Source organism: Pinus tabuliformis, chromosome 9 (assembly GCF_031772625.1).
Source record: "Pinus tabuliformis cultivar Carrire ecotype Pingquan chromosome 9, CPIR1, whole genome shotgun sequence".
In the NCBI taxonomy this organism is placed as follows: Eukaryota; Viridiplantae; Streptophyta; class Pinopsida; order Pinales; family Pinaceae; genus Pinus; species Pinus tabuliformis.
Window position 1 is genome coordinate 299,139,501 of NC_142307.1, and position 23,528 is coordinate 299,163,028.

General features: G+C 40.9%; 1 protein-coding gene across 2 annotated transcripts in view; it reads right to left on the reverse strand.

Annotated features, from left to right (window-relative positions):
• LOC149148393 (histone deacetylase 19-like) overlaps positions 1 to 23,528 on the reverse strand; it is a 113,014-nt gene that overhangs the window by 87,443 nt on the left and 2,043 nt on the right. For both annotated transcript variants that reach the window (XM_089437954.1, XM_089437955.1), the window contains exons 4-7: positions 17,145 to 17,585; positions 16,908 to 17,050; positions 16,656 to 16,746; positions 16,418 to 16,542 (exon numbers count right to left, since the gene is read on the reverse strand). In XM_089437954.1, the coding sequence (XP_089294080.1) occupies positions 16,418 to 16,542; positions 16,656 to 16,746; positions 16,908 to 17,050; positions 17,145 to 17,585 (800 nt within the window). The remainder of the gene's footprint in view (positions 1 to 16,417; positions 16,543 to 16,655; positions 16,747 to 16,907; positions 17,051 to 17,144; positions 17,586 to 23,528) is intronic.

A 23,528-nucleotide genomic window follows, 5' to 3' on the forward strand; every position in this document is an offset into this window, starting at 1 on the left:
TGCCAGAAAGGCCAAACATCAGCACAGGTACCGGTGCTGGATGATCAGGGTGATGTTCAGTGGAGGAGCATTACTAAAGCACATTCCTCGCTAAGAGGGAGTGTTGATTTGGGGCAGCATCGGATGTGCTCTAGCCATGAAAATTGGTGGAGAGGCTAAAGCACATGAGATCTCCAAAACCCAGAAATGATTTGGGGAAATTCCACCCGGTTAGAGAGATATTTAAATAATTAATATTTTTAATGGGTTCATAAGTCTAAACTTACGAAAATTAAAATTTTATTGGGTATTAATATAAAATTGGGTGAGAGGTTCTAAATGACATGGATCAAGCCAAATCTAATCTTAGCCGTTGATTAGAGATGTAATCTCGGTCGTTGAAGACTCAACAGAAAAAGTATAAGGAGACGCTTGAGGGTAAATTGAAGACACACCAAGTTGATCAGTCAATTCGATTTTCTAGAGCGGGGTTTGCTAAGAGAAATCGAACCAGTGATCTGAGTTGCAGCGAGGGTAGTGAGTGCATAGCAGAGAGGCAAAGATAGTGTCGGAAGACCAGCGCAAAGGCGGAGAGGCAGATGCAAAGCCAACAGATGCTACACAGAGGACCAGAGGGCCTGCGTGAGTGACACAGAGGGCCAGAAAGCCTACACAAAGCATCAGAGGGTTTCAGGCTGACACAAAGGCCAGGAGGGTTGACGCAGTGCCTCAGAGAGGCATTGGAGAGTTTTCGTGGACCAGACTTTTCTAATATCTGCTTCCGAAGAGAGGTATTACTGCTAGATAGATTTCTCTGTGGGGTGAGCTAGTTTGGCACCCAGTTGTACTCAAGAAACACTGCTTAATAATAAAACCCTCAGAACTGCTACACCAGTTTTCCCAAGTTGGGTTTTTTCGGGGATGATTGCCCAAAAATAACGGTGGGCCTTTTGTGTTTGTCTATTTCTTTCAGTTGATGATTTGTAGATGGTTGAGACTGCATTATGTTTATTTCAGTATTTATATGGTTAAATAACTTGTTCAGTAATTAAGCAAGTAGGAGATATAAACCAGATAGTGCCGGAAAATTTCTAACGGGTTGGACTTAGAAATTTCAAAAGCAACCCTATATTGATTCACATATAACTAGCCTCAGACAACTCTCATCCGTGGTCTAATCAATGCTATATGTCATGCAGCCTTCCCATCCAATCAAGGGGGGTCATCTATTGTAAGATACATTAACCATTTATGTATTCAAGTGCCTTCATTTAATGTTTAAGAGCATTATATTATGAACCACAGGTTGAATTGGATGATTGATTGCTTTTGGTTGTACTCTTCTTCCCGTGATTCACCTTAGTGGTTATTCTTTGTCCCTAGTACAATGTGACCTTCCTTGATGCCTTTCTTTCATTGTCCAGGAGGGGCACAAATAGGAGGTACTCATTAATGTTGCATGTCCATTATAATCCATACTTAATACCTTCCATTTTCCGCTTGTATCCACATTGCATCTTTAGGTTGATTGTTATCTATTACCGATATTGATTCACTATTTCCACATATTTTAAGGGCTTGGAACTTTGCATTGAGATGTTGGTGTAGTAGAAAGAATGAAAATTCATGAGCCATAACATTAAAATGCAAAAAATTGGCAGGGATAAATGAAAGTGTGTGGACAAAAGCCTAGCCTAAGGTCTACCCCCCTAATTAGCCCTTACCTAGTTCCTAGCTAATACATGAGCTATCAAAATAAAAGGAACTTTGAATATCCAAAACCTAATGAGCAATGAAACAATTCATCTTTAAGGGGTCAAGTCAAGTCAATGAAAACTTGTACTAGAGGCTATGCATGTAAAAAAAATCAATGAAGAAGAAGGCGCACAAGAGGGGTGGTAAAAATAAGTCAAGTACAGAGGTAACTCAATTCCTACGATTGCTCCCTCTTCACATCATAATACTCAAGGATGTTGTGAATTTTATAGTTGGTACATGACAATAGCATCCTCCATGAAGTCAACCCCGCAACATGTCATTGAGCACTTTCTCTTACTGATTAATAAGTCGACCTAGGAACTATTCATCCCCTTAGGGTTGGAAGCACCTAACAAGGCCTTGTAATAATCCCCCATACATAAATGTGGTAACTTGTTTACAAATCACAAGCTAGATAGACATTTGATGATGATGCTTTTGTGAAGTACTTCGATGCCTTTATGGTTATTGTGTTGATTTGAGCAGCTTGGGAGGTACTCCCACAACCCCGAGGGTACTAGGTTTGTGAGGAGTTGACCCACGAAAGGGCTTTGTGGGCAGTGTACCCAAGCAATGGGTTTTGTACCCAAAGTTGTGGTCGTGAAACCAAGTGAAGAAAATAATTTTATCCATTAAGAGTATGTGGGGCCCCCTTGAAGGGCTAAGGGGCAATTATGGCTTCAATGGCATGGTCAACGTCAAATGAAAAGATTTTTTCTCCTTAAGTAAATTGTGTTTAAGCAAATTTGCTTGGGTCGGCTTATGTGAAATGACATGACCCTTGGTGAGATGTAAACCCACCTTGAACACTATAAGAAGGATGAAGATTAGTTTGTCAAAGGGCATCCTATGAAACATATCTCTCAAGTGTTTTTGCCCTAGAGAAAGTGTGAGTTCCTCAGGAGGATAGGTCACAGATCTCATGAAGAGTTGGTGCATGTGTGGGTTTTTTGTGGTTAGCAGGTCGAGTTTGCCCAAGAGAAGAAGACGCAATTCTCTGTGATATTCTTCTTCCTTAAGGAGGTCTATTGCATTGGTTTAAGGTCATCTTTTGTGTCAAGGTTTGTGCCCTAGTTGAGGGTTATTTCTGTGTAGAATCAACCCATGTATCTTTGTCCTAAACTCGGTGTTAAGTGCAAATTGTTTATGCATTGAAGTGAAGGGTCGAGACCCTGAAAGAGGGAGTTCTAACGTAGTACATCTTTGTGATGAGGGCCTGTGCATGTCCTGAACTTTACTGAGGTCGAGATCTGTCTCATGAGGAAACAGAAGTGTGTGTAGTTGGACAGAGAAGAGCATTGATGCAGTGTGTGAAAAGGAGGGTCGGCGTGGAGTAGATTCAAAGATAGAGAAGTGTTTAAGTGGATGAGAAGGAGGTTTATCCTAAAGGATTGAGGACAGCAGTTTGTATGCCCTAGCTTAGGGCTTCTTCAGTGCAAGAATAGTCATCGAGTTTTGTCCCTGAGTGGTCTGTTTTTGTGCACAAGTATGAGGGACGAGACCCTAAGAAGATGATCTATTGTCTCTATGAGTAGGGTAGCACTCCTCAAGTGTTGTGCGCAAATGTTATAGTGGGAATAGAGGTTGCAGAGTACAACTGGGAGGTTGGGCAGAGATGCATTGAAGGGTAGATGTGAATGGACTATCTTGAAGTGAAGATTGTTGAAGTTTGGAGTTGATGTGGAGGTTTGCCCAAAAGGGTTTAGGATAGCAGTTTGTCAAGCCCTAAGTATAGCATATTGAAGGTGCAATCAAGTCGTTATGTGGGTTGTGTATGATGACCTAGATCAATTATTTTTGTTGTTGCAAAGTGGTTGTAAGTGGGTTGTGCCAAGAGCCCTAGATCAATTAGTTTGTGGGACTATGTGAGGGCAGAATTGTGTGCCCTACTACAATGAATAAGGAGCAGCCTTATCATTGTTAAGAGGGCGGTCTTTGAAGCCCTAAGATCGACGTGTGTAGAGGGCATATCCTTGACGTAAGGGGTTGGTTGATGAATTCATTATGATCAATATTGAAGAGTCAAACTATTAATAGAAGGCAAATATTGGTGATGCCTTGGTTCAAGGATCTGATGGTGCAAACCACTGATAACAGGGCAGAGTTGGAAGTCCCTAAGAGCAGGCATCTTGGTGGAGCAAGAGGGCTATTAAAGGGCAGTTTGATGAGGACCTAAGATCAATGACGTTGGAGCAACAGTGCCATTGATAAAGGAAAATTGTCGGCTGAAGACACAAACATTTTGAAGTTGCAGAAGTTTTGTGAGCAGCAGAAGAGGAGGCAAATGACCTGCTAGATGTGTTCAAGGTATATGGACCGGACGGGCTAAGTAGAGCGCTCCTTCAACAAGTAAGTCAAGTGTACTTTGTTCAGGAAAATATTAGTAGTCATAAGTTGTTGACTCCAAGCCCTAGTTGGAATTGTATCAAGGTTGTATTTAAGGCAAATTATCTCTGGTATGGGAGCCCTACATTTGTTGTATTAAAGTTTGTTATTTAATAAGTTTTGTGTTGAAAAATTGTCTTGTGCACTAAGTTGATTCATTGCTATATATTTTTCGTTGTGCAAAGTGCTAGTGTTGTGGTATTTCAATGTGTTTGTGATCGTCATCTTAGACATAAACCCGATTCTGAAGTGTCATGGAAAAATTCAACATATTGCACCTATGATGTTGATGTCACTTGAATCTATGAGTATGTGTTAGATGTTTGCTCCTAGGTACAACTGTCATCCCTCTCTCACTTCAAGAGCTAAAACATTGCACATTTGAGCCAAGACATTGTTTAAAATCTTATGAACCCCAAAGATGACAAGGCACCCCCCAAGCTAGCATTACACCTTCTTGATGGATGTTTCTTTGTATCTGAATGATTTGATGATAATGATGACTTGAAACCCCTCTAATGGAATGGTACATTGCTCTGCACGTCGACATCATGCCTTATAACTGAATGAAGTCCCCTTCATGTAGCATGGATTAATGACATTGGTTAGTTGTGATGATTGAAGACATGGGTTAGCTCCATGATGTCCCCTACTTGTTAAGGAGGTCCTTGCTTGATGATTGGATACCTTTTGATGAGCAGACGTGAATTTTGGGATGAGATACACCTCCTTGAGTCATCCAAGGCACATTTCAATAAGAGGCACGCTTTTGGAAGCATTCTAGCTCACACGTGAAGGTTAAAAGAGGCTTAATTTTGTGCTTTATCATTGAGATAGCTATCTTTGGGGGTTGGCTTGTGACATATCCAACTTGTAATCACATTTTGTCAGGCCAAGGAATAACTCTCATATTGGATTATTTTGTTTTGATGCGAATAAACTTATATAGCATTACAAAAGCAACCCTTCATCTTCCAAGGTCAGTTCTTATTCTAACTGTTCATATTTCCCCTATTTACATATTTACAAAATATTCACCAAATCCCCAAGGATTAGGTGTCTAACATTCCCTTCCTTAATTCAAAGGGGTGTCAGTGAGCCCAAGAATCATTCTGAATTTTTCAAACTTTTCTCTTCCAAGAGCTTTAGTGAATATGTCTGCAATTTTTTCATTTGTGGAACAATGTCTTAGCCTCTACATGACATTGAATCAAATCATACTTTGTGTTGATATGTTTGGTTTGATCATGGAATTTGGGATCCTTGGCCAACTTGACTACAGAAGTATTGTGAATCAAAAAGGCAGTAGAGTCCACTTGTTTCTCCACAAGTCTTCAAGAATTTTTTTGAGCCACACAATCTTCTTTGTTGCTTTTGAAGTTGCCACATATTCTACCTGCATAATGGAATCTGCTAGAACTAACTATTTGTGTGACCTCCACGAGATAGCTCCTGATCCAAGACACATAAGATAACCTAGAGTAGACACTCTATTTTCTTTGTCTCAATCAAAGTCTGAATCAAAATATCGAAATCAAGTTGAAGTTATCCACCTCTAAATATTTGAATCCAAAGCCTTAAGTTCCTTTGAAGTACTTTCAATGTCCTTCTTAAGGCTTTTGTATAAATCTGGAAAGAATTCCAACAACAAATGAAATATCTAGTCTGGTAGTGGCGAGGTAGATAAGAATTTCTACAAGTTGTTTGTATTTGGTTGCATCCTCAAATTCATTCCCTTCAGTTTCAGGTTTTATTTCATTGGAGAGGCTAAAGGATTGCAATTCAGACATGTCAAACCTACTCAACAATTCTCCAATGTAATTCTTTTGAGAGTGGAATATATACTTTGGATGTTGAGTCACTTCAATGCTCAAGTAGTAGTGAAGATGTCCAAAATTTGTCATCTCAAATCCTTTCTTCAATTCTTTCTAAATGTAATATAGTTTTCATTGTTCCCTGTTATCAACAGATCATCTACATATACCACAAGATAGACAACAATTTTTCCAATTTTCTTGACAAACAGAGTTGCATCATCAAGATTAAAGTGTTTGAAATTTAATTTCAAAAGATGCTCAATCAAATTTTCATACCAGGCACGCAGTTCTTCTTTTAGGCCATATAAGGATTTGATGAGATTGCATACTTTTTGTTCTTGTCCCTCCACAACAATACCTCTGGGCAAGACATGAAGTTATTTTCTTTCAAGTCCTTATTCAAGGAAGCAGTTTCACAACCATTTGATGAACTCTCCATCCATTTTGAGCTACCAAGGAAAAGAGAGTCCAAATAGTGGCCCATTTTGTTGTGGGAACAAAGTCTCCTCAAAATTAACACCCTTTTATGCAAGTACTTTTTCCATGAGCCTTGCTTTGTGCTTGTGAAGTGAGCCATCTAATTTGTATTTGTTCTTGTAGACCCACTTGCAACCAATTGGTTTGGCTCCAAATGGAGGGTCCACCAACTTCCATGTTTCATTTATGAGGGCATCATGCTCCTCCTGCATTGCTTCTTTCCATCCATCATGAAGCAACTTCTTTAAAGGAATTTGGTTCAAAGTTAGATAAATTAAATTCACAATCATATGAAACATCCATATCATCAACTGAAATCATAATTATCTACATCATGTCCAGCTTGTTTGGTGGAACTTCTTGAACCTGTCTTTCCGACATCATTAAGAAGAACACTTTCAAGTGTTTTGGTGAGCCATTTTCGGGGGTCTTTTTGCGATAATCCAAGTTGCTCTACTAATTGAGATGGGTTTGCATCAATATTTAGCCTTCCAATCCTCTTAATCACATCATTCAAAGAGTCTTCATAAGGGATGGACAATGCTTCAAAAGAAATTCCATAGATTGATCTAAGATAGGGATCCCCCCTTCAAGATGTGGGATCTCATTATCAAATTCATGATAAGTTTTTGCATGTTTATATCTACTATCTAAACGATCAAGCTACTCAACAATGTTGTCACCTAAGTTGCACAAAAGTCAAAACTTCTAGAAGTTTCCAAAAAGGGTATGGTTGGGAACACGACCCCCCAGAAAATGAAAATGTCAGTCGAACTCCTCACGGACATATCTACATAATATTTCGTTGTTGCCCATCTTGTAGAGGTGCCTTGCAATCAAGATAAAATCTGTTGCGCGGATCACTAATTCCTTCTTCTGCTGAAGAGAATATCCCTGCGGCGCAGTTCCTGTAGTTAAAAAATGGATTATATCCTCAAAGTGGCCATCCGCAACGCGCACTGCATACAACTGGGCATCCGGGAGTCCTTCCTCTAAATTCGTGGGTTCTTCGCCAGTCTCAATTTGGGACAGGTGATCTGGTCCTGTGTTTAGACGTCCCGGCTTTACGATGACCTCAAAGTCATATTCTTGAAATAACAGCAACCAATGTCACATGGTTCGGGTTCGAATTCGAATTCGATTACAATTAAGTTCGATTCGAGTTCGAATTTTTCGATGAGGTTCGAATGAGGTTCGCCATTAAGTTCGTTCACGTATATAATTTTAAAAATATATATAATAATTAAAATTACATAAATCTTTTATATTCAGTTATAATTAATATATATTTATAATTTTTATCATATACTATCAATAAATTTATAATTTTTCATAAATATACGTTATATTATTTTATAATATTTAAAATAACAATACCATAATTTAAAATATATTAAAAATAATTCTTGTAAAAATATATAATTTTTAAATTAGGTTAACTTATATTTATTATTATTATAATAATAATAAAAAATATACATTAGCCTATCGTAATGCCTCATATAAGCTGAGTTCAATACATTGTAATGTGTTAACATATTGTATTGCTTGTAATACATGTACGTGTACGTTGAGTTCATTGTAATATTGTAATACTTATAGAATTATAATAATGTTGACGCAATGCTTTTAACGCATTATAATGTATGTACGCAGATTTCGACGCGTAAGCAAACAACGTAATTATAATTGACGCCTTATAATATAATGCTTTTAACGCATTATAATGTATGTACGCAGATTTCGACGCGTAAGCATTATAATATAATGCTTTCAACGCGTAAGCAAACAATATGAATGCCGTTATAACGCAGCAGGAACCGAACCTTTTCGAACTTATACGAACCTTAAGATTTTTTTTGAAATTCGACGAATTTCGGACCTCAACCTTTGGGTTCGACGAACCCTGTGACACAGACAGCAACCATCGACAGATGCGCCCCCCCAACACAAGCTTATTCACTAGGTATTTTAGCACAGAGTGATCAGTATACATCTTAAAATGTCCTCCGAGCAGATAGTGACGGTATTTTTGGAGCACGTATACCATCGCCAATCCCTCTCGCTCAGTAGTAGAGTAATTCTTCTCAGCTTTTGACAACCGGCGACTTGCGAACGCAATCAGGTGATCAATTCCCTCCGCTCCTTCTTGAGTGAGTACCGCACCTAACGCGATACACGACGCGTCGACATGCACATGAAATTCAACGTCCCATTTTGGAAAGACCAAGATAGGGGCAGATGCCATCTTTTCCTTAAGCGTTTCCAGACTTTTGTTGCATTCCTCATTCCAGCAATAAGTAGCATCCTTCTTCAGCAACTGTTCCATTGGAGCCATGATCTGGGCATAGCTTTTTATGAACTTCCGATAGTAGCCCGTGTGTCCCAATGTGGCGCGTAGCTGTTTTACACTTCGCGGTGCTTGCAAATTGAGTATGACAACGATCTTTGCTGGATCCACCATCAATCCTTGCTTACAAACCACATGGCCCAGCAAGTTCCCGAAGGGGACGAGGAAAGTACACTTCTTTAGGTTTAGCGCAATCTGGTGTCGTCGGCAGGTATCCAACATTAACCATAAGCTCGCGATATGTTTCTTAACCAAGCCAAATACGGTCCAGTCATCAAGATAGACTTCTAAGAACTTGTGTATAAATTCCTTGAATGCGGCTACCACAATGCGGGAAAATATTGCCGGCGAGTTCTTCAACCCAAATGGCATCACCGTATATTGAAAACAACCCCATTCAGTAGCAAACGTTGTTTTACTCCTGTCCTCTAGTGCGATCTTGATCTGGTGATACCCGAAGAACCCATCCATGAAGGAGTAGGCTTCCTGCCCCCCCACATTTTCCAGTACCTCATCTGTAAAGGGTGTTGGGAACGGATCATTAACACAGGCATCATTGAGCTTCCGGAGATCCACGCAGATGCGGATCTCACCCTTCTATTTCTTCTCCTGCACCACCATAGGACTTACCCAATCGGACTCCTCGACTGGTTCAATAATTCCTGCTGCCACCATCTTGTCCAATTCTTTACGGACCTTTGCTTTGTATTTTGGATTCAATCAGTAGGGCCGCTGCTTAACTGGCTTCACATCCAGCTTCAATGTTATCTTCATCATTCCTAAGTCTCTGAGGATCCCTTTCAGCTCTGTGACTTTTGTTGGGAATAAATCTCGGTATTCTCGAAGAAACTTGACGACCTTTTCCACCGTGGCATCGTCCCAATAATCCCCAAGCGTTGCATACTTCAGTTCTTCTTCTGTTCCGATATTTACTTGTTTCGTTTTCAATGGCGTCGTGATGTTTGGATCTTCAATTTTGGGGCCGCGCACCTCACGAATCCCTTGTGATTCCGAAATACTGATGTTACGCGGGTCATCCTCATCATCTTCTACTTGTACATTGTAACATTCCAGGGCTTGGCTCAACTATCGCGACCAGTCTGGCTGCACGATTTCTTCTAGTTCCAGTGGCATTTTGAAAATGGCGGCCTTCACCAGCTGTAACGCGTCGTCCACGGTATCCATCCATTGGTCTTCAAAGAGAAATGTCGACAGAAACCCTTCGCGCAAGATATCCCACTCGCTTGTGCCATGTCGAAGCTCTGTTTCTCCTTGGGATGACATCCAGGGTATGATAAAATAAGTGCACCCACTCTGGTTGAAGCTCCTCGCCATACGCTTTGGTCCATCGGGTGAGGTGCATGCGCGGATCATCACGCCCATCATATTTCTCCGTTATTCGTAGTTCTGGCTTCCCAAATCTTATCTGCATCATGTGCCTGCAGCTGCGCCAATCTTCGAAAGTTCCTTCATGTGTACCCCACCATCGCGCAGGTGTCGCGCAATGTCCATTTCAACGCATCAAACCATTGGTACTCTGGTACCGCACTTTCGAACTTAATCAGGAATTCATCTACTATTGTCAGCCCATCATACATCGGCAACTCGCGATCTTGAGCTCTAACGCAATACAGGGATTTCGTCATCATATTGCAGTGTAACGTGGTTACTCCGTTCAACCTGTTCTGCCACCGCTCGTCTTCTTCATCTGAATCGTCGATGCACGATTCTGCGTAGCCCCGTGATATTCTCCTTTCCTCCATTGTCTTATCCCCAATTGGCCTGTGTGCAACAATTTTGTAGATACAATCCAATGCATAGTCCCTTTCTACGTCGCGCACCGGTTCTGTGTAGCGCAGTCCTTCAGTGGGATCTAGCACAACAACTACACGGAGCGACTTCCTCTCAAATATCATCTTCCGTTGTTTGAGGTTAATAACCCCATTCATGTCGGTGGCCCAGTCTATCCCTAACAACGCAGGGTATGGGCTATTTTCATCCACTATTTCAATAACTTCAAAGTTTGTCCGGGTACTTGCGCCATCAATATCTACTGTAATTCCTTGCAACCTTCCCATGGGCAGGATCTTCTGCTGATTTGCCATCCGCAATTGGATAGGAGACCATTGTAGTGTGGGCTTACCCATTCGCTCCCAAGTCTGTTTAGGCAATACGTTTACATCTGAGCCCAGGTCCAGAATGACCTGATCCATCTCGTAATCGCCAATCTGCACCGTTAATCGCATCTCCCATCCAGTCCGTGATGCGTGTCTTCCCAATTTTCGAACTACACGAGGTTCACTCCACCCTGCACATCTATTAATCAATTCTTGTAAACCTTTAACTGCCCTATTATCGCGAAGCAGTTTTATGCATGTCTCTAAGAAGGTAGTCAGCATCGAGGGATCCCTGTCCGGCTCAGGCCGATCCCTACTACCCGGGGTAGAGACGTCCGTGAAGCTCTCCCTAGCTTCCAGATAGGTCTCCCTACCAACCCTTGCATCTTCCTGAGTTAGGTTCCTTTTATCCTCTCCTGTGGTTACGCCACTCCTCATTACCATGTTTACTTTGGGATCTTCGTCGTGAGGTTCGGACCTCATCATCTGCACGTTTTGCGTCGTCGTAGGTGGCGCTGCCCTTTTTTCACGAATCTGTGCTATCAGTATGGGGCAATCTATCAGCTCATGATCGAATTGCTCACAATAAGTGCATGATATTCTGGTTGGGTTGGTGCAATCCCGCGTGTAATGTCCTGGTCCTCCACAGTTGTAACAGATTAGCTGCCCACGACCCCTTCCTAGTCCCATTCCGCCCCGTCCTTGACCGCATCCTTGGAACCCACCACGCGCGATCGCCACGGCAAGATCCTGACCTCACGCCTCAGTCTGCATTCTGTAGGCAGGTGACTGGTCCATCAACATTTGATAGCTACGACAATCTCTTTCTTTGTGGCCCACCGATCTGCAAAAGTTGCAAAAGAGTTGTTGGGGGGTCTGGTTGAATTTTGGCAGTAGATGACAGTTATCTGTGTTATGCTTTCCTCCCACTTGACAGATTGCGCACCAGAGCGGAGTCATCGCACTTGGCCCAGCTTGTGCCTCTGGTCGCAACGGTATCGGTCCCCCCGTTGCCACATAATTCGTAAAGACCGGGCAGTGATCTTTATCATGCCCCTGGCTCTTGGCACTTTATACACCATACTACCTCCCGGACTTCTGGGCGCAATGCCTGGTCCTGTTTCAATTTCTTCTTTTCCAAACACAAGTTTTGTATCTGCGCTTGGATTTGCTGAACTCCCAACCCTGAGTCCTGTAACGGAGTCTCGTGCAACCTCATCGTTGTCTCCAATGCTTCAGCCTGGGTTGAGATCTTTTGTTGTGACAATGCCATCCTCAGATGTGGTGTCAATGACGCCACAAACCAAGCGCAGTGCTGCGCATCCGACAAGGTCATGTTTGCTTCGCGGATGGTACTTTTCAGCCTTTGATCCAGATCCCACGGAGTTTCACCAGGCATCATTGTGATCTCCTTGAACCCTATGATCGACTGTGTTTCCGACTTCGGTCGGCTAAATTCTTTCTTCAGCTTGGTCCAGATCTCTGCCGTCCCAGTGATCGGGTGAGCACTTGAGTACTTTATGTACCATGTCAGCGCTCGGTCCTCCAACGCGCTTACCAAGGTAGCCTTTTTGATATTATCATCCGTAATTCTGTGCGCGTCCCATACCAACGTGACCACGAACCAAAATTGTTCTGGATCTTCACTTCCTGCTCCTTTGAACACCGGCAGCTGGATCGCGCTCGTCATTTTCAACCTCTGGTTTGCGCGTCGATCTGTTCTGGATTACCACTACCCCTGATCCCTTCGATCCTCAACTTCTTTCTCTATAGAGTTCCAACATCAGACACCCCTTAAGCAGATCCCGGTCCCGGCATTGGAACCATTTGTTGCCTTATATGGGCCTGACACAGGTTCGGAAGAATTATTTAGCCAAACAAATCCCGCAGCTACCGGCCCTTTCGGCAACAGCCCGCAGAGCGCGAACTGAGGTCTCACCCGAGGTAACAAGGGAGAGTGCTAGAACTAGGTTTCCGCACCCTTGAGATTTCTAGATGAGGTCTGGAGGTTTCACGCACCGTTCTACAGCTTCGCGCTGCTCTGTATTCGCGCAAATCAAGAATACCTCTTACCTTCTATTAGCGCATTGTTTACAGATCTAATCTATTGGATGAAGTATTGTAAATCAGATCTACTTAGCAGGGTCTTTAAGCAAACATTTAACAAATTTAACCAATTCGCGTACTTAGATTAAACCCAGATTCATATGTATTCAAAAGGTAAGCATATGCGCATAGATTAAACAGTCATATCAACCACACGATAATTCAGATTTAACATAGAATTACAGAAGCAACTTATCTTTATTCACTTTCTTCACCAGTACATCCAGATCTGTCCTGCGCACTCAACTGCAGGGGTCCGCGCACACAGCTGTGGACTCTTCCAGGCCTCTGCGCACACAGCTGCAGAGCCTCTATCCACTACCCAAACCCTCGACTCAGACTTACAGACGCTTTCAGACTCTTCTCTTCAAGAACCCATTACAGTTTTGATCCAAGATCATACCTCAAAAAGAACTGCCTTTCCCTCATAGAGCCGCGCAGTATTTAAACCTTCCTATGGTCCACAGACCGACTTACTTCCTATTATTTTATATTATTTCTTGGGCGGACAACCCTTTGACTCAACCTTTTACATTTCGCGCTCCACATACTTCAAAGTTTTTACAATATTTTTATCCTAATTTCTAGGCTTTCTGCCCCAAAACCGTTACGCGGGACCTCCACTACCCAACAATGTTATATATATATATATATATATATATATATATATATATATATATATATATATATATACGTTAATAATGCATTATCTTGCAAGAAAAAAAATGAGACACATAAATGACATTTTGGAAGGAAAACCCCTACCTATATACTAACTCTCATAGACGATTATGTGATTCAAAATCCACAATTATCCTTTTATAGATGAGGTTGTACATCCAACATATGAAAATCAGACTTTATACGTGAGGCTTTACATCCAAAAGCAGACTTTATATGTGGTTATATGTGCTGAAAATGAAATAAAACATGAGCTAATGTCAAGTACAATTACATGTCTTATAATCCTCATCTTCATTAACAAAAATAGAACAAGGTGCTTTTTAGCAAAACTAGAACGTGGATTGACTTGAGATAAATTATTTTGTGGAGTGATTAGAGATACAATTTAGTGGTAGATTAAATCTTTTTTGGCCATAGAAAGGCCCCACACCTTTCTTGGGCGCTTGAGTGAGCCCGCAGAAGCAAAAAAGTCAAAGAAAAGGGGTAGATTTGGGTTGAAACATCATCGAAACATTTTGGTAGCATTTCCAAATCAGTAAATGTCACCCAAGCATTTAGGTCACGTTTTGGTTGCATTTTGAGTATGGGTACACCAGCTTGGAGGTCGTTTCCTACAAAATAGTTTGTCATTCTTGTTGATTTGGGGTAGCATCGGATGTGCTCTAGCCATGAAAATTGGTGGAGAAGTTAAAGCACATGAGATCTCCAAGACCCAAAAATGGTTTGGACAGATTGTACCCGGTTTGGGAGATATTAAAATAATTAATATTTTTAATGGAGTTCCTATCTAAACTTAGGAAAAATAAAATATTAATGGGTATTAATAGGTTCCAAAAGTCATGGATCAAGCCAAATCTAATCTTAGTCGTTGATTAAAGATTTAATCTCGGTCCTTGATGGACCAACGAGAAAAGTATAAGAAGAGGCTTAAGGGTCAGTTGGAGAATACAACATAGTGATCAGTCCTTCATTTTGCTAGAGCGGGGTTGCTAAGCAAAGTTGAATTAGTGATCAGCAGCAAGGGGCAGTGAGTACGAGGTAGAGAAGCAGAGACAGTATTGGGAGACCAGCGCAGAAGCAGAGAAAGCGAGAACAACAGCCAGTCCAGGCTACGCAGAGCCCAACAAAGTCAGCGCAGAAGCCAGAGGGACTGTGTCATCCACATAGAGGCTACGGGAGTGACGCAGAGGGTCCCAGAGGCTACGCAGTGCCTCAGAGGGCTGACGCAGAGGGTCCTAGGGCTAATGCAGGTGAGCAAGAGGTTGACACAGAGGCCAGAAGAGCCAGTGTTGAGCTTTGATTGTGCCGGAGAGGGTTTCGTAGGACAAGTTTTCTGAATACTTGTTTCCGAATATAGAGGTATTGTTGCCGTGTATTTTTCTTTGTCGGGTGAGCCGGTTAGGCACCCAGTGGTACTCCAAAAGACTGCATAATAATATCACCCTCAGAATAGTTGCACTGGTTTTCCCGCTTTGGGTTTTATGGGGATATCTGTCCAAAGATTGTTAAACCCTCAATCTTTGATGTGATATTGAATTATTGAAGGATCTTGCTGCTGTCATTTTGATTGTTAGAAGGGGCTGTTGCGGGCTTCTTTATTTATCGGTTGCACATTATTGTTGGCTGTAGTTTCATGTTTGTGACAGTGCATCTAGTTTAAAGGGCTCTCACTTTATTCTTGCATAATCCAAAAAAGCAGTTTTGGACTAAGTATGGCATATCTATGATAGCTTAATTATGTCTTATCCATCACATCCAAACCCTATTGTTCTAAATCCACCCAAACTCTATATAGCCTAATTGGATAGGCAATAGTCTTAGGCAAATTCCACCATCCAACTGATTCTAAAAATACAAAAATACATTTCTTTTATGGGGTTCCACCCTTATTCTAGAAAAGAACCGGCCTAAAGTGAGTGGAATAGTTGCTGAAGTGATGTGAGCAACCTTCATTAGTGCCCCTAGGGTTGTAATTTATTAAAAAACTTTGTAACGATTAAAGTTTGGGAGGTTACAGGTCAACATAGATAAAACGTCTGTTCAGACCAAAACACAGACATGAACCAACTTACAAAGTGTGATTATTCACGGTGTCTTTCAAAAAATAGTTCAAAAACACATGGACATAAACAAAGTGTGATTATTCATGGTGCCTTTAAAAAACAGTTCAAAGGCTATTATTGTGTGTTTAGATATTGCTATTTCAACTAAACCCTTAAATGAATTAGAATTACCTCTTTTTTACTGTATATCCGACCAGAAATGTATATCTAAGCAGCTTATGCAATCCATTTGAATGTGAGCAGAATAGAATTGATGGAAATTATTTTTTAATCATAACCATTCTTTCATTGAGATTGACCAACAGGGCCTTATAACAGATAAACGGATACAATGAATGAACTTGATTAGAAAATCATAAGAGAACTTCTCACTGATTTCTGAAAGAATTTACCATTGTCAGTAATCCCACTACATACATGAAAGAAGAACTTTACTCAAGCAAACACATTATTTATTTCCTAGAAAAGACAAGAAAAATATTTCCCAGAAAAGGTTGAATAGAGCTGAAAAATGTTGTCACTGATTGCTTCTTGTAGCCCAATAATAAGATTAAAGAAATATTCAACCTTCTGTAGTTACAAATGGTAAAAAATGGAACATAATTCCACAAGCCAATTCTTTTAAAGCATCCAACTATAGAATACTAATGTGGCATTGACAAAAAAGCTTGTCAAACATACCGTGGGAATGCACTTTCCTCAACATCATGATTACGATGCTTTAAATCACCATTCTCTGAATCAGAATCACAACTTGCTCCATCCCATTTATGACTTCTAGTACGTTCATCATAATCCTCTTCTTCCTATATAAATCTCAACACAATTTGAGAAACAGTGCTTGTACATTATAACAAAATATAAAATTAGTCCGACTAGTAAAACTTTAAATAACAAAGATGCACATAAATATGTGTACCAGTTCAGGGAAATCAGTATCTGGAGGCTGCACTTGGAATTGAGCACTTGGTGCACATGGCAATGAATTAATGTTTTCAAGTATTTTGGACCTGTGCAATTACTACAAACTTAAGTAAAATTCAGTTTAAGTTCAACTCCACAGAATGCCCCAAAAACCTCAACATTAACCAGCGCATATTGACATAATAAAAATTTCCTACATTAATTCTTCAGGAGGTAAATCAAATTTGGAGCTTAGGGACTCGCAAACCTAATTCTATCCAGATACTGCTTCGTGTTCTTATTTTCCATATTACTTGGAGCCACATGAACAGTGTAATCTGGTCCAAAATATTCGTAGTATTCATGTTGAGGCATTTTGTCATCAATCTCCACACCAACAGCAACCCCTGTCTGTGCATATGGGAAAAAATGCTCACCAAATTACAATGTTGAAGATCAAAGCTTTAAAACATATAAGCACCCATACTTCAGATAAGATGAATACCTCGTAGCACCAACAACGAGCAACATTACGAACTGTGTACCCACCACCACCGACCATCAGAAGTGGCACATTGAATGACCTCATGTATCGAACACACTCTGCATGCCCTTTCACAGAAAGGTTAAAGCAACCTAGCCTGTCTCCGGACAAAGAATCAGCTCCACACTGGAGAACGATTGCCTCAGGATTGTAAACCAACATCACTTGTTGAATAATAGGTTTAAACAGAGACTGAAAACTTTCATCATCAATTCCATCATCTAAAGGGACATTTACAGCATAATATTTCCCTTTCCCGCACCCGATGTCTCTAATGTCACCTGTCCCTGGGAAATAGTCCCCAAATTTGTGAAATGATACTGTCATAACCCTATCCGTTGTGTAGAAAGCCTCCTCAACTCCATCCCCATGGTGAATGTCAATATCAACATACAAAACACGCTGCCAACAATAAAAAGTCATAAAGATACAATAACAGAGCTTATTGACAAGAGTCTAGAATTTTTAAAATGTATACGACTAGCAACAAATTGGTCCAAAACAACAGTAGTATTATAATACAGTCTTCACTGGGAGCCAACAAGAGTAAACAAGCATTAAAAACAGGACATAAGATCAAGAATCTCCATAATGGCAAAATTGGTCAAACACATCTTTTAGAAAAATGAGAACCAAGGAAAAGGAATTCTGATTTGTTAAGAGAATGGGGAAAAGAAAGCAGGCTAGAGAAATGAGATTAGCAAGTTTACAACAAAATTAAATCAAGTAAATATTACCTCTAAATTAATAAGCAGAAACACACAGGAATGTATGAAGAGAAAGCAACTATTGTCAAACTGCTGCACTGAACATTTTTAGGAGCCAAAACAATGTCAGTTCAGGATAATTCAAGTCGCTGCCTATTTGAGCTAACTTATTCCGTCCAGATGAGAGAAGCAAGCAGAAACCCAAAGCAACAGTCACATGCATTCTGCAAGGAAAGTGAAAAGCCATACCTGAGATAATATTGATGGGAATAAACTAATCAAATCCGAATATCAATGTGCATCCACAATGCACATCAACCCACCCTATTCTCTTGGGAGGGTACAAATTTCAGGAGCAGTACTCGAGGATTTCAAAGGACTTCGCAGAAGCTGGGACATAATGATAAAGATCAAAATGGACACAACAGATTCCAATTAGACTGGCCTAATCCCTATTTATTCAGGAAAATTATTGGCCAAAAAAGTTTTCACAAAGGGGGGGATTTATGTGACATGGACCTGCACAGCTGGATTTCTTAGAGAGAAGTCCATCCTACACACAGATTTCAGATACTCTTTTTTGTTGAAGAAAGTGTAACTAGGTTCAGTCTTCATAAATGTAATTTTGATATTTGTATTTATAAAAGAAAAGAAATATTATTTTTGTTATTTATATCAATGAGTTTCTTGCTCATTGAATAGGTCTAGCACATGTTAAAGTGCTATAGGGAAGTCAAAGAGTCAAAAGAAATGATGAAGACCCTTAAGGGCATGTTACACCATGTATATACTTGTATTAGAGTCAAAAGAATACCTCCAAGCAAAGTCACAAGTCTCCTCCATGCAACGACATCACCAAAGAAGCAAATCCGAAGTATAAAAGTCAAGTCAGCCTAAAGGAGGGACAAACCTCTATATATAGAGGCTGTCCACTCCTCCAACGACAAGCATCATCACCTCTGAAATCAGCAAGAAAGAGGACAAGTTAAGGGTGAGAAAAAGCCGAAGTAAGGAGCCTCTAGTGCAGCGAAGGAAGGAGAAAGTATATCGAACCTTAGAGGACTGTTCTAAGGCCTACTGCAGCCACACGTGCGAAGATATAGAGGGTCTCTCTGCTGTCATAGCAGCCCTCTACTACAGTCATCCATATTCCATTGTTTAGGCTAAATAAATAGGCCTATAAGGCCTCTCACTCAAGCAAAGAAGAAGCTCACTCAAGTGAAGAAGAAAGAGGACATCCACCTAAGGAATCCCCTCACATGTGCGAAGAAATAGGGCTGCACTGCTGTCATATCAGGCCTGCAACTATATCGAAGAAAGAGCTTGATTGGGTAAAGAGAGAAGGTACTCCTCATATGTGAAAGAGTCCACTAAGGATAAAGGAGGAATATCTTTTCTAGAGCTAGAATATCTAGAACTAATATCAGTTGTCGGAAGAAGAACGAAGTGCCGGAAGGAGGACGAAGTGCAAGAAGAAGAAGGACAAAGACTTGACTTGTGCTTGGAGGATATTCTTGTCAAGGGTCTAGGGTTTGGCATTTATCAATAGAAGCTTCAATAAGAGAAATTTGAGAAAGGGTTTTCCTCTCTAAGAGAGAGGTTTTGCCCTGGCAGAGAGCCAACATCTTGTGTTCTTGTCTTTTGTATTTTTGGTAGTAGTTTGATGAAGTAAGAAGAATATACACTAATAATGAAAAGAAGATCAAGCTAACAAGAACAGTAAAAGTGCTTCACAAATTGTTATCATTGCTAGAAGAATCCTATCATAACTATTTGCCCTAGATTCTTCAACATTTTTGGTAAATGAACCTGGCTAAATAGGACCCATCTGAAAGTATTGCAAACAGATCTATGGAAAGCCCCTTTTTCACTATACAACTAAAGAATTGTGCAACAGGATAAGCTAAAAAAAAGATGGAAATGGGATCCAAAAGCCAGGTGAGTCATGGAATTCCCATCTAAAAGGGATTGCAAACGGATCTATGGAAAGCCCCTTTTTCACTATACAACTAAAGAATTGTGCAACAGGATAAGCTAAAGAAAAGATGGAAATGGGATCCAGAAGCCAGGTGAGTCATGGGATTCCCATCTGAAAGGATTGCAACGGATCTATGGAAAGCCCCTTTTTCACTATACAACTAAAGAATTGTGCAACAGGATAAGCTAAAAAAAAGATGGAAATGGGATCCAGAAGCCAGGTGAGTCATGGAATTTCAAGGCATCAGGAAAGTATGTGCCTCTTTTAAACTCCAAGTTCTTGGATGGATGTCCCTCATTAATAGTCATGAAGTCAAAAGTAGACTCCAACAAACAGGCTATACGGATGTCAGTTGTTTGAACTGACAGAAAACAGAAAGTCAAGCATCTTTTGTGGAGATACAAAGTGGCTTGCAGTTTTTGGGATGGCGTTGTTGCAGAATATCATTCTTTGTTCATTTCCCTCCTTCAATGAAAGGGGTCATCTTAGGAGATAATTGGATGATTAGACAGAGAGGAAGAGGAATATGGATACTATTAGATCAAATGGTGATTTCTTTTAATAGAGAGGAATACAATGTTTCAACTAGGAGAAGCTAATGTGTTCAAATCTGATCTAGCAATGCAATTTGCATCTAGGGAAGATAGATAAGAGAAGATAATTTTATTAATGTCCAACAAAAGACCGCAAAAATAAGTCTAAGAAAATGAAAAAGTACATTCAATGACAGTACAAAATGGGAGTGCCAAGGTATCTCTAAGAACATTGCTAAAAGCAACATGCTCACTCTCCTCAATTGTCACTGTAGGGAATGGGAGGGGAAGTGCCCTTACTTTGGATGAAGACATATGATTTTATGAGGTATCCTCTTTTGTGCATTAATAAAAGATGAGAGCCATTGAACAAATTATTCCTAGGATTGAGATGGAGGTGGACATTATAATTAATGGATTTGATCAACAAGATTTGTTAAATCTTTGAAATTGCATAAACAACAACTGTATATAATTGCCAGGAGTGGCAAGAGAGTGAGAGGATCTTTATGGCCCTGAGGATGACGTAGTGTTCAAGTACTCATCGGGACTGGGTCATATGATAAATAATCAAACCAAGATTCATGGTCTTTATCGGGGTCTCTTGATTGCCAAAGAAAAGCAGGTAAAAGAGCTCACAGTCCAGAGTCCAGAGCTCGTAGTCCTAAGAGACTCCCTCCTTATTTTGCAACTTTTAATTAAAGGCTCAATGCCAAAGGAAAAATCTCTAGAAAATATCATGAAAAGAGCACGAAAAATGGCAAAAGACATTCCATCAATAGCATACTTTCATGTATTACGGGACCATAACAAAGAAGCAAACAAGCTCACTAGTGATGGATGTAAATTGCAAACAAGAGAATTGGGCATCAATGGCCAACTTGGGCTATCAATTATCCCTTAATGGAGTCTAATATCTCAAAAATTAATTTAACCCAATGCAGGTCAACTCATTAGATCAGATTCATAGTCATCAAAGACTTAATTATCAATCAGTGGTTTTATGTTTTGTTAAGGTATGCTCCTCAAGAAAATTTAACTTATATCTAGGATAAGAGAAAAATGATAGAAATTTTGAAAAAGTTGATATGTAATTCTAATATGTTTGCTGCAAGCAAGGCACAGATTTATATAATATATATATACTCTTTCCAATTAAAAAAAAATGTATATAATTGCACTAAATCATTGGCTAGTTTTGTACTAGGAAAGCACACCATTGAATATGTTTGATCTTTTTGAAATAATATAAAGCATGTTCATCCCCCGACCGGGGTGACAAAGTGGGTAATCAATGTAATAATGGATGTCAGGGGCAAGGAGGTGAGAGGACTGTCTACCACTGCCCACACACTTATACCGCAGGGCGTGGTGGCGTCCCGCATGTCTGCAGCGACAGCAGAAAGGAGAAGTGGCATTTAGTATGCAGGTAAGAGAAGAGATGGTAAGGACGACTGCATAAGGTGGATGGGACGGCATGTAGGTAAGACAAAGTATGAGAGGGAGCGTAGAGAAGGGAGGATGGATAGATTGCAGGGCAGCGGGAGAACGAGAGCGGATGACCAGCCATACTCGCATTCAGCAAGCAAGCATAGCAACCACGGGTACGTTAACTGTTTTCTTTTTGTAGTTAGTAAAGGAAAGTCCAGCACGCTGGGTGGGGGAAGAGAATTGTGCCCTGTCAGGAAGGAAATACCACGGGGAGAGATTATGCTAAGCAGAAAGAGCAGAAACAGTGAGGAAGAGTGGTCCTTTAGCTTTGTGTCACTACTAGTCAGGCTTGAGGGCATAGAAGCTAATAGGGAGTGGCGCATTTTGCTCAGGGAAAAGGCTAGCAGGGCTAGAGAGCATTTTATCCGGGTGGAATGGAGGATTGAGGGTCTGGCAAAGTTCTTCAAGCCGAATTTCTGGGAAGATAGGGGGAGATATGGCAACAGAGAAGAGCAAGCCTAGGAGGGGCAGCTGGGCAGGAAGCTAAGCAAGGAATGTGTGGCATGCAGAGGCGATAGCGCTGCGAGGGTAGGGAGTGGCGATGGCATGCAAGGCAGGGGGAGGGAGGAGAGTCTCAGCGCGAAGCTCCCTTTGCACACTTTACCGGGGTCGAACAGGGAATGGGTTAGCCTGAGGGACCTCAATGCGGGAGGAAGGGACAGTGGAGGAGTGACTGAGACCATGCTGGGTCTGACCGAGGGGCAGGATGGGTTGAGCAGGGAGAAGGTGAAGCCCACCCCTGTTTCACCTGAATGCCTGGGAGCAATGGAGTGCGGGCAGAGGGGAGTCAGTGACAGAGAACAGAAACTCCACGAGGCAATCGGCATTTGGACTGGTAATGGTTTTATTATCCTGACATTGAACTGTGATCATTGTGAACAGGTAGTAGACAACTGTGACATGGCGCGTCCAGCGAGAGGAAGAGGCCGTGGAGGTCGAGAAAAATCTGGTCCTCATTCAATGGACCCGGGAACCTCGGAACAGAGGAAAGGGAGAAGATCCATAGACGAGACTGTCAGAGAGGCAGCGAAAGCATATAAGGAAGGAACAGATGCAGGGATCCGCAAAATTATAGAAGAAATGGAGGACCAAATTATGGAAGAGGACTCCGAGGACGAAATGAAGGAATGGAAAGAACATATTCCAGATCCTAGGAACACCAAAGGGAGACTATCCCAATTCAAACAGACCTTGCATCTGTATTGGCTCATGAAAAGATTGGTAGGAAAGGCAATGGAACAGGTGTCCATGGGGAAGGCTCTGATCATTAAAGACATGCCAGACTACAAAAGGGACCTACAAACTATCTAGTTCCAGCTCTACAAGCAGGACATTAGACTGGATCGTATCCAGCGACACATTCCAAGCATTATCGAAATGACACCAGCACCTGGAGATTCAGCTGAAGATCCAGCGACAGTTGAGTCAGAACTGAAAGACCTCAAAGAATAGATGAGCATAATGACAGCTCAAGTTTTTTTTGTTTTTTAGCGACTAGCTTTCTTTTACATGCATGCTTATGGTATCTAAGACTATAGACTGGTTCATAAATAGTTATGTATATATTGCTTGGGTAGAAAGACTGATAACTTATCGTTTTTGGATGGCTTACAATATGCATCCGTGGCCAACAAAC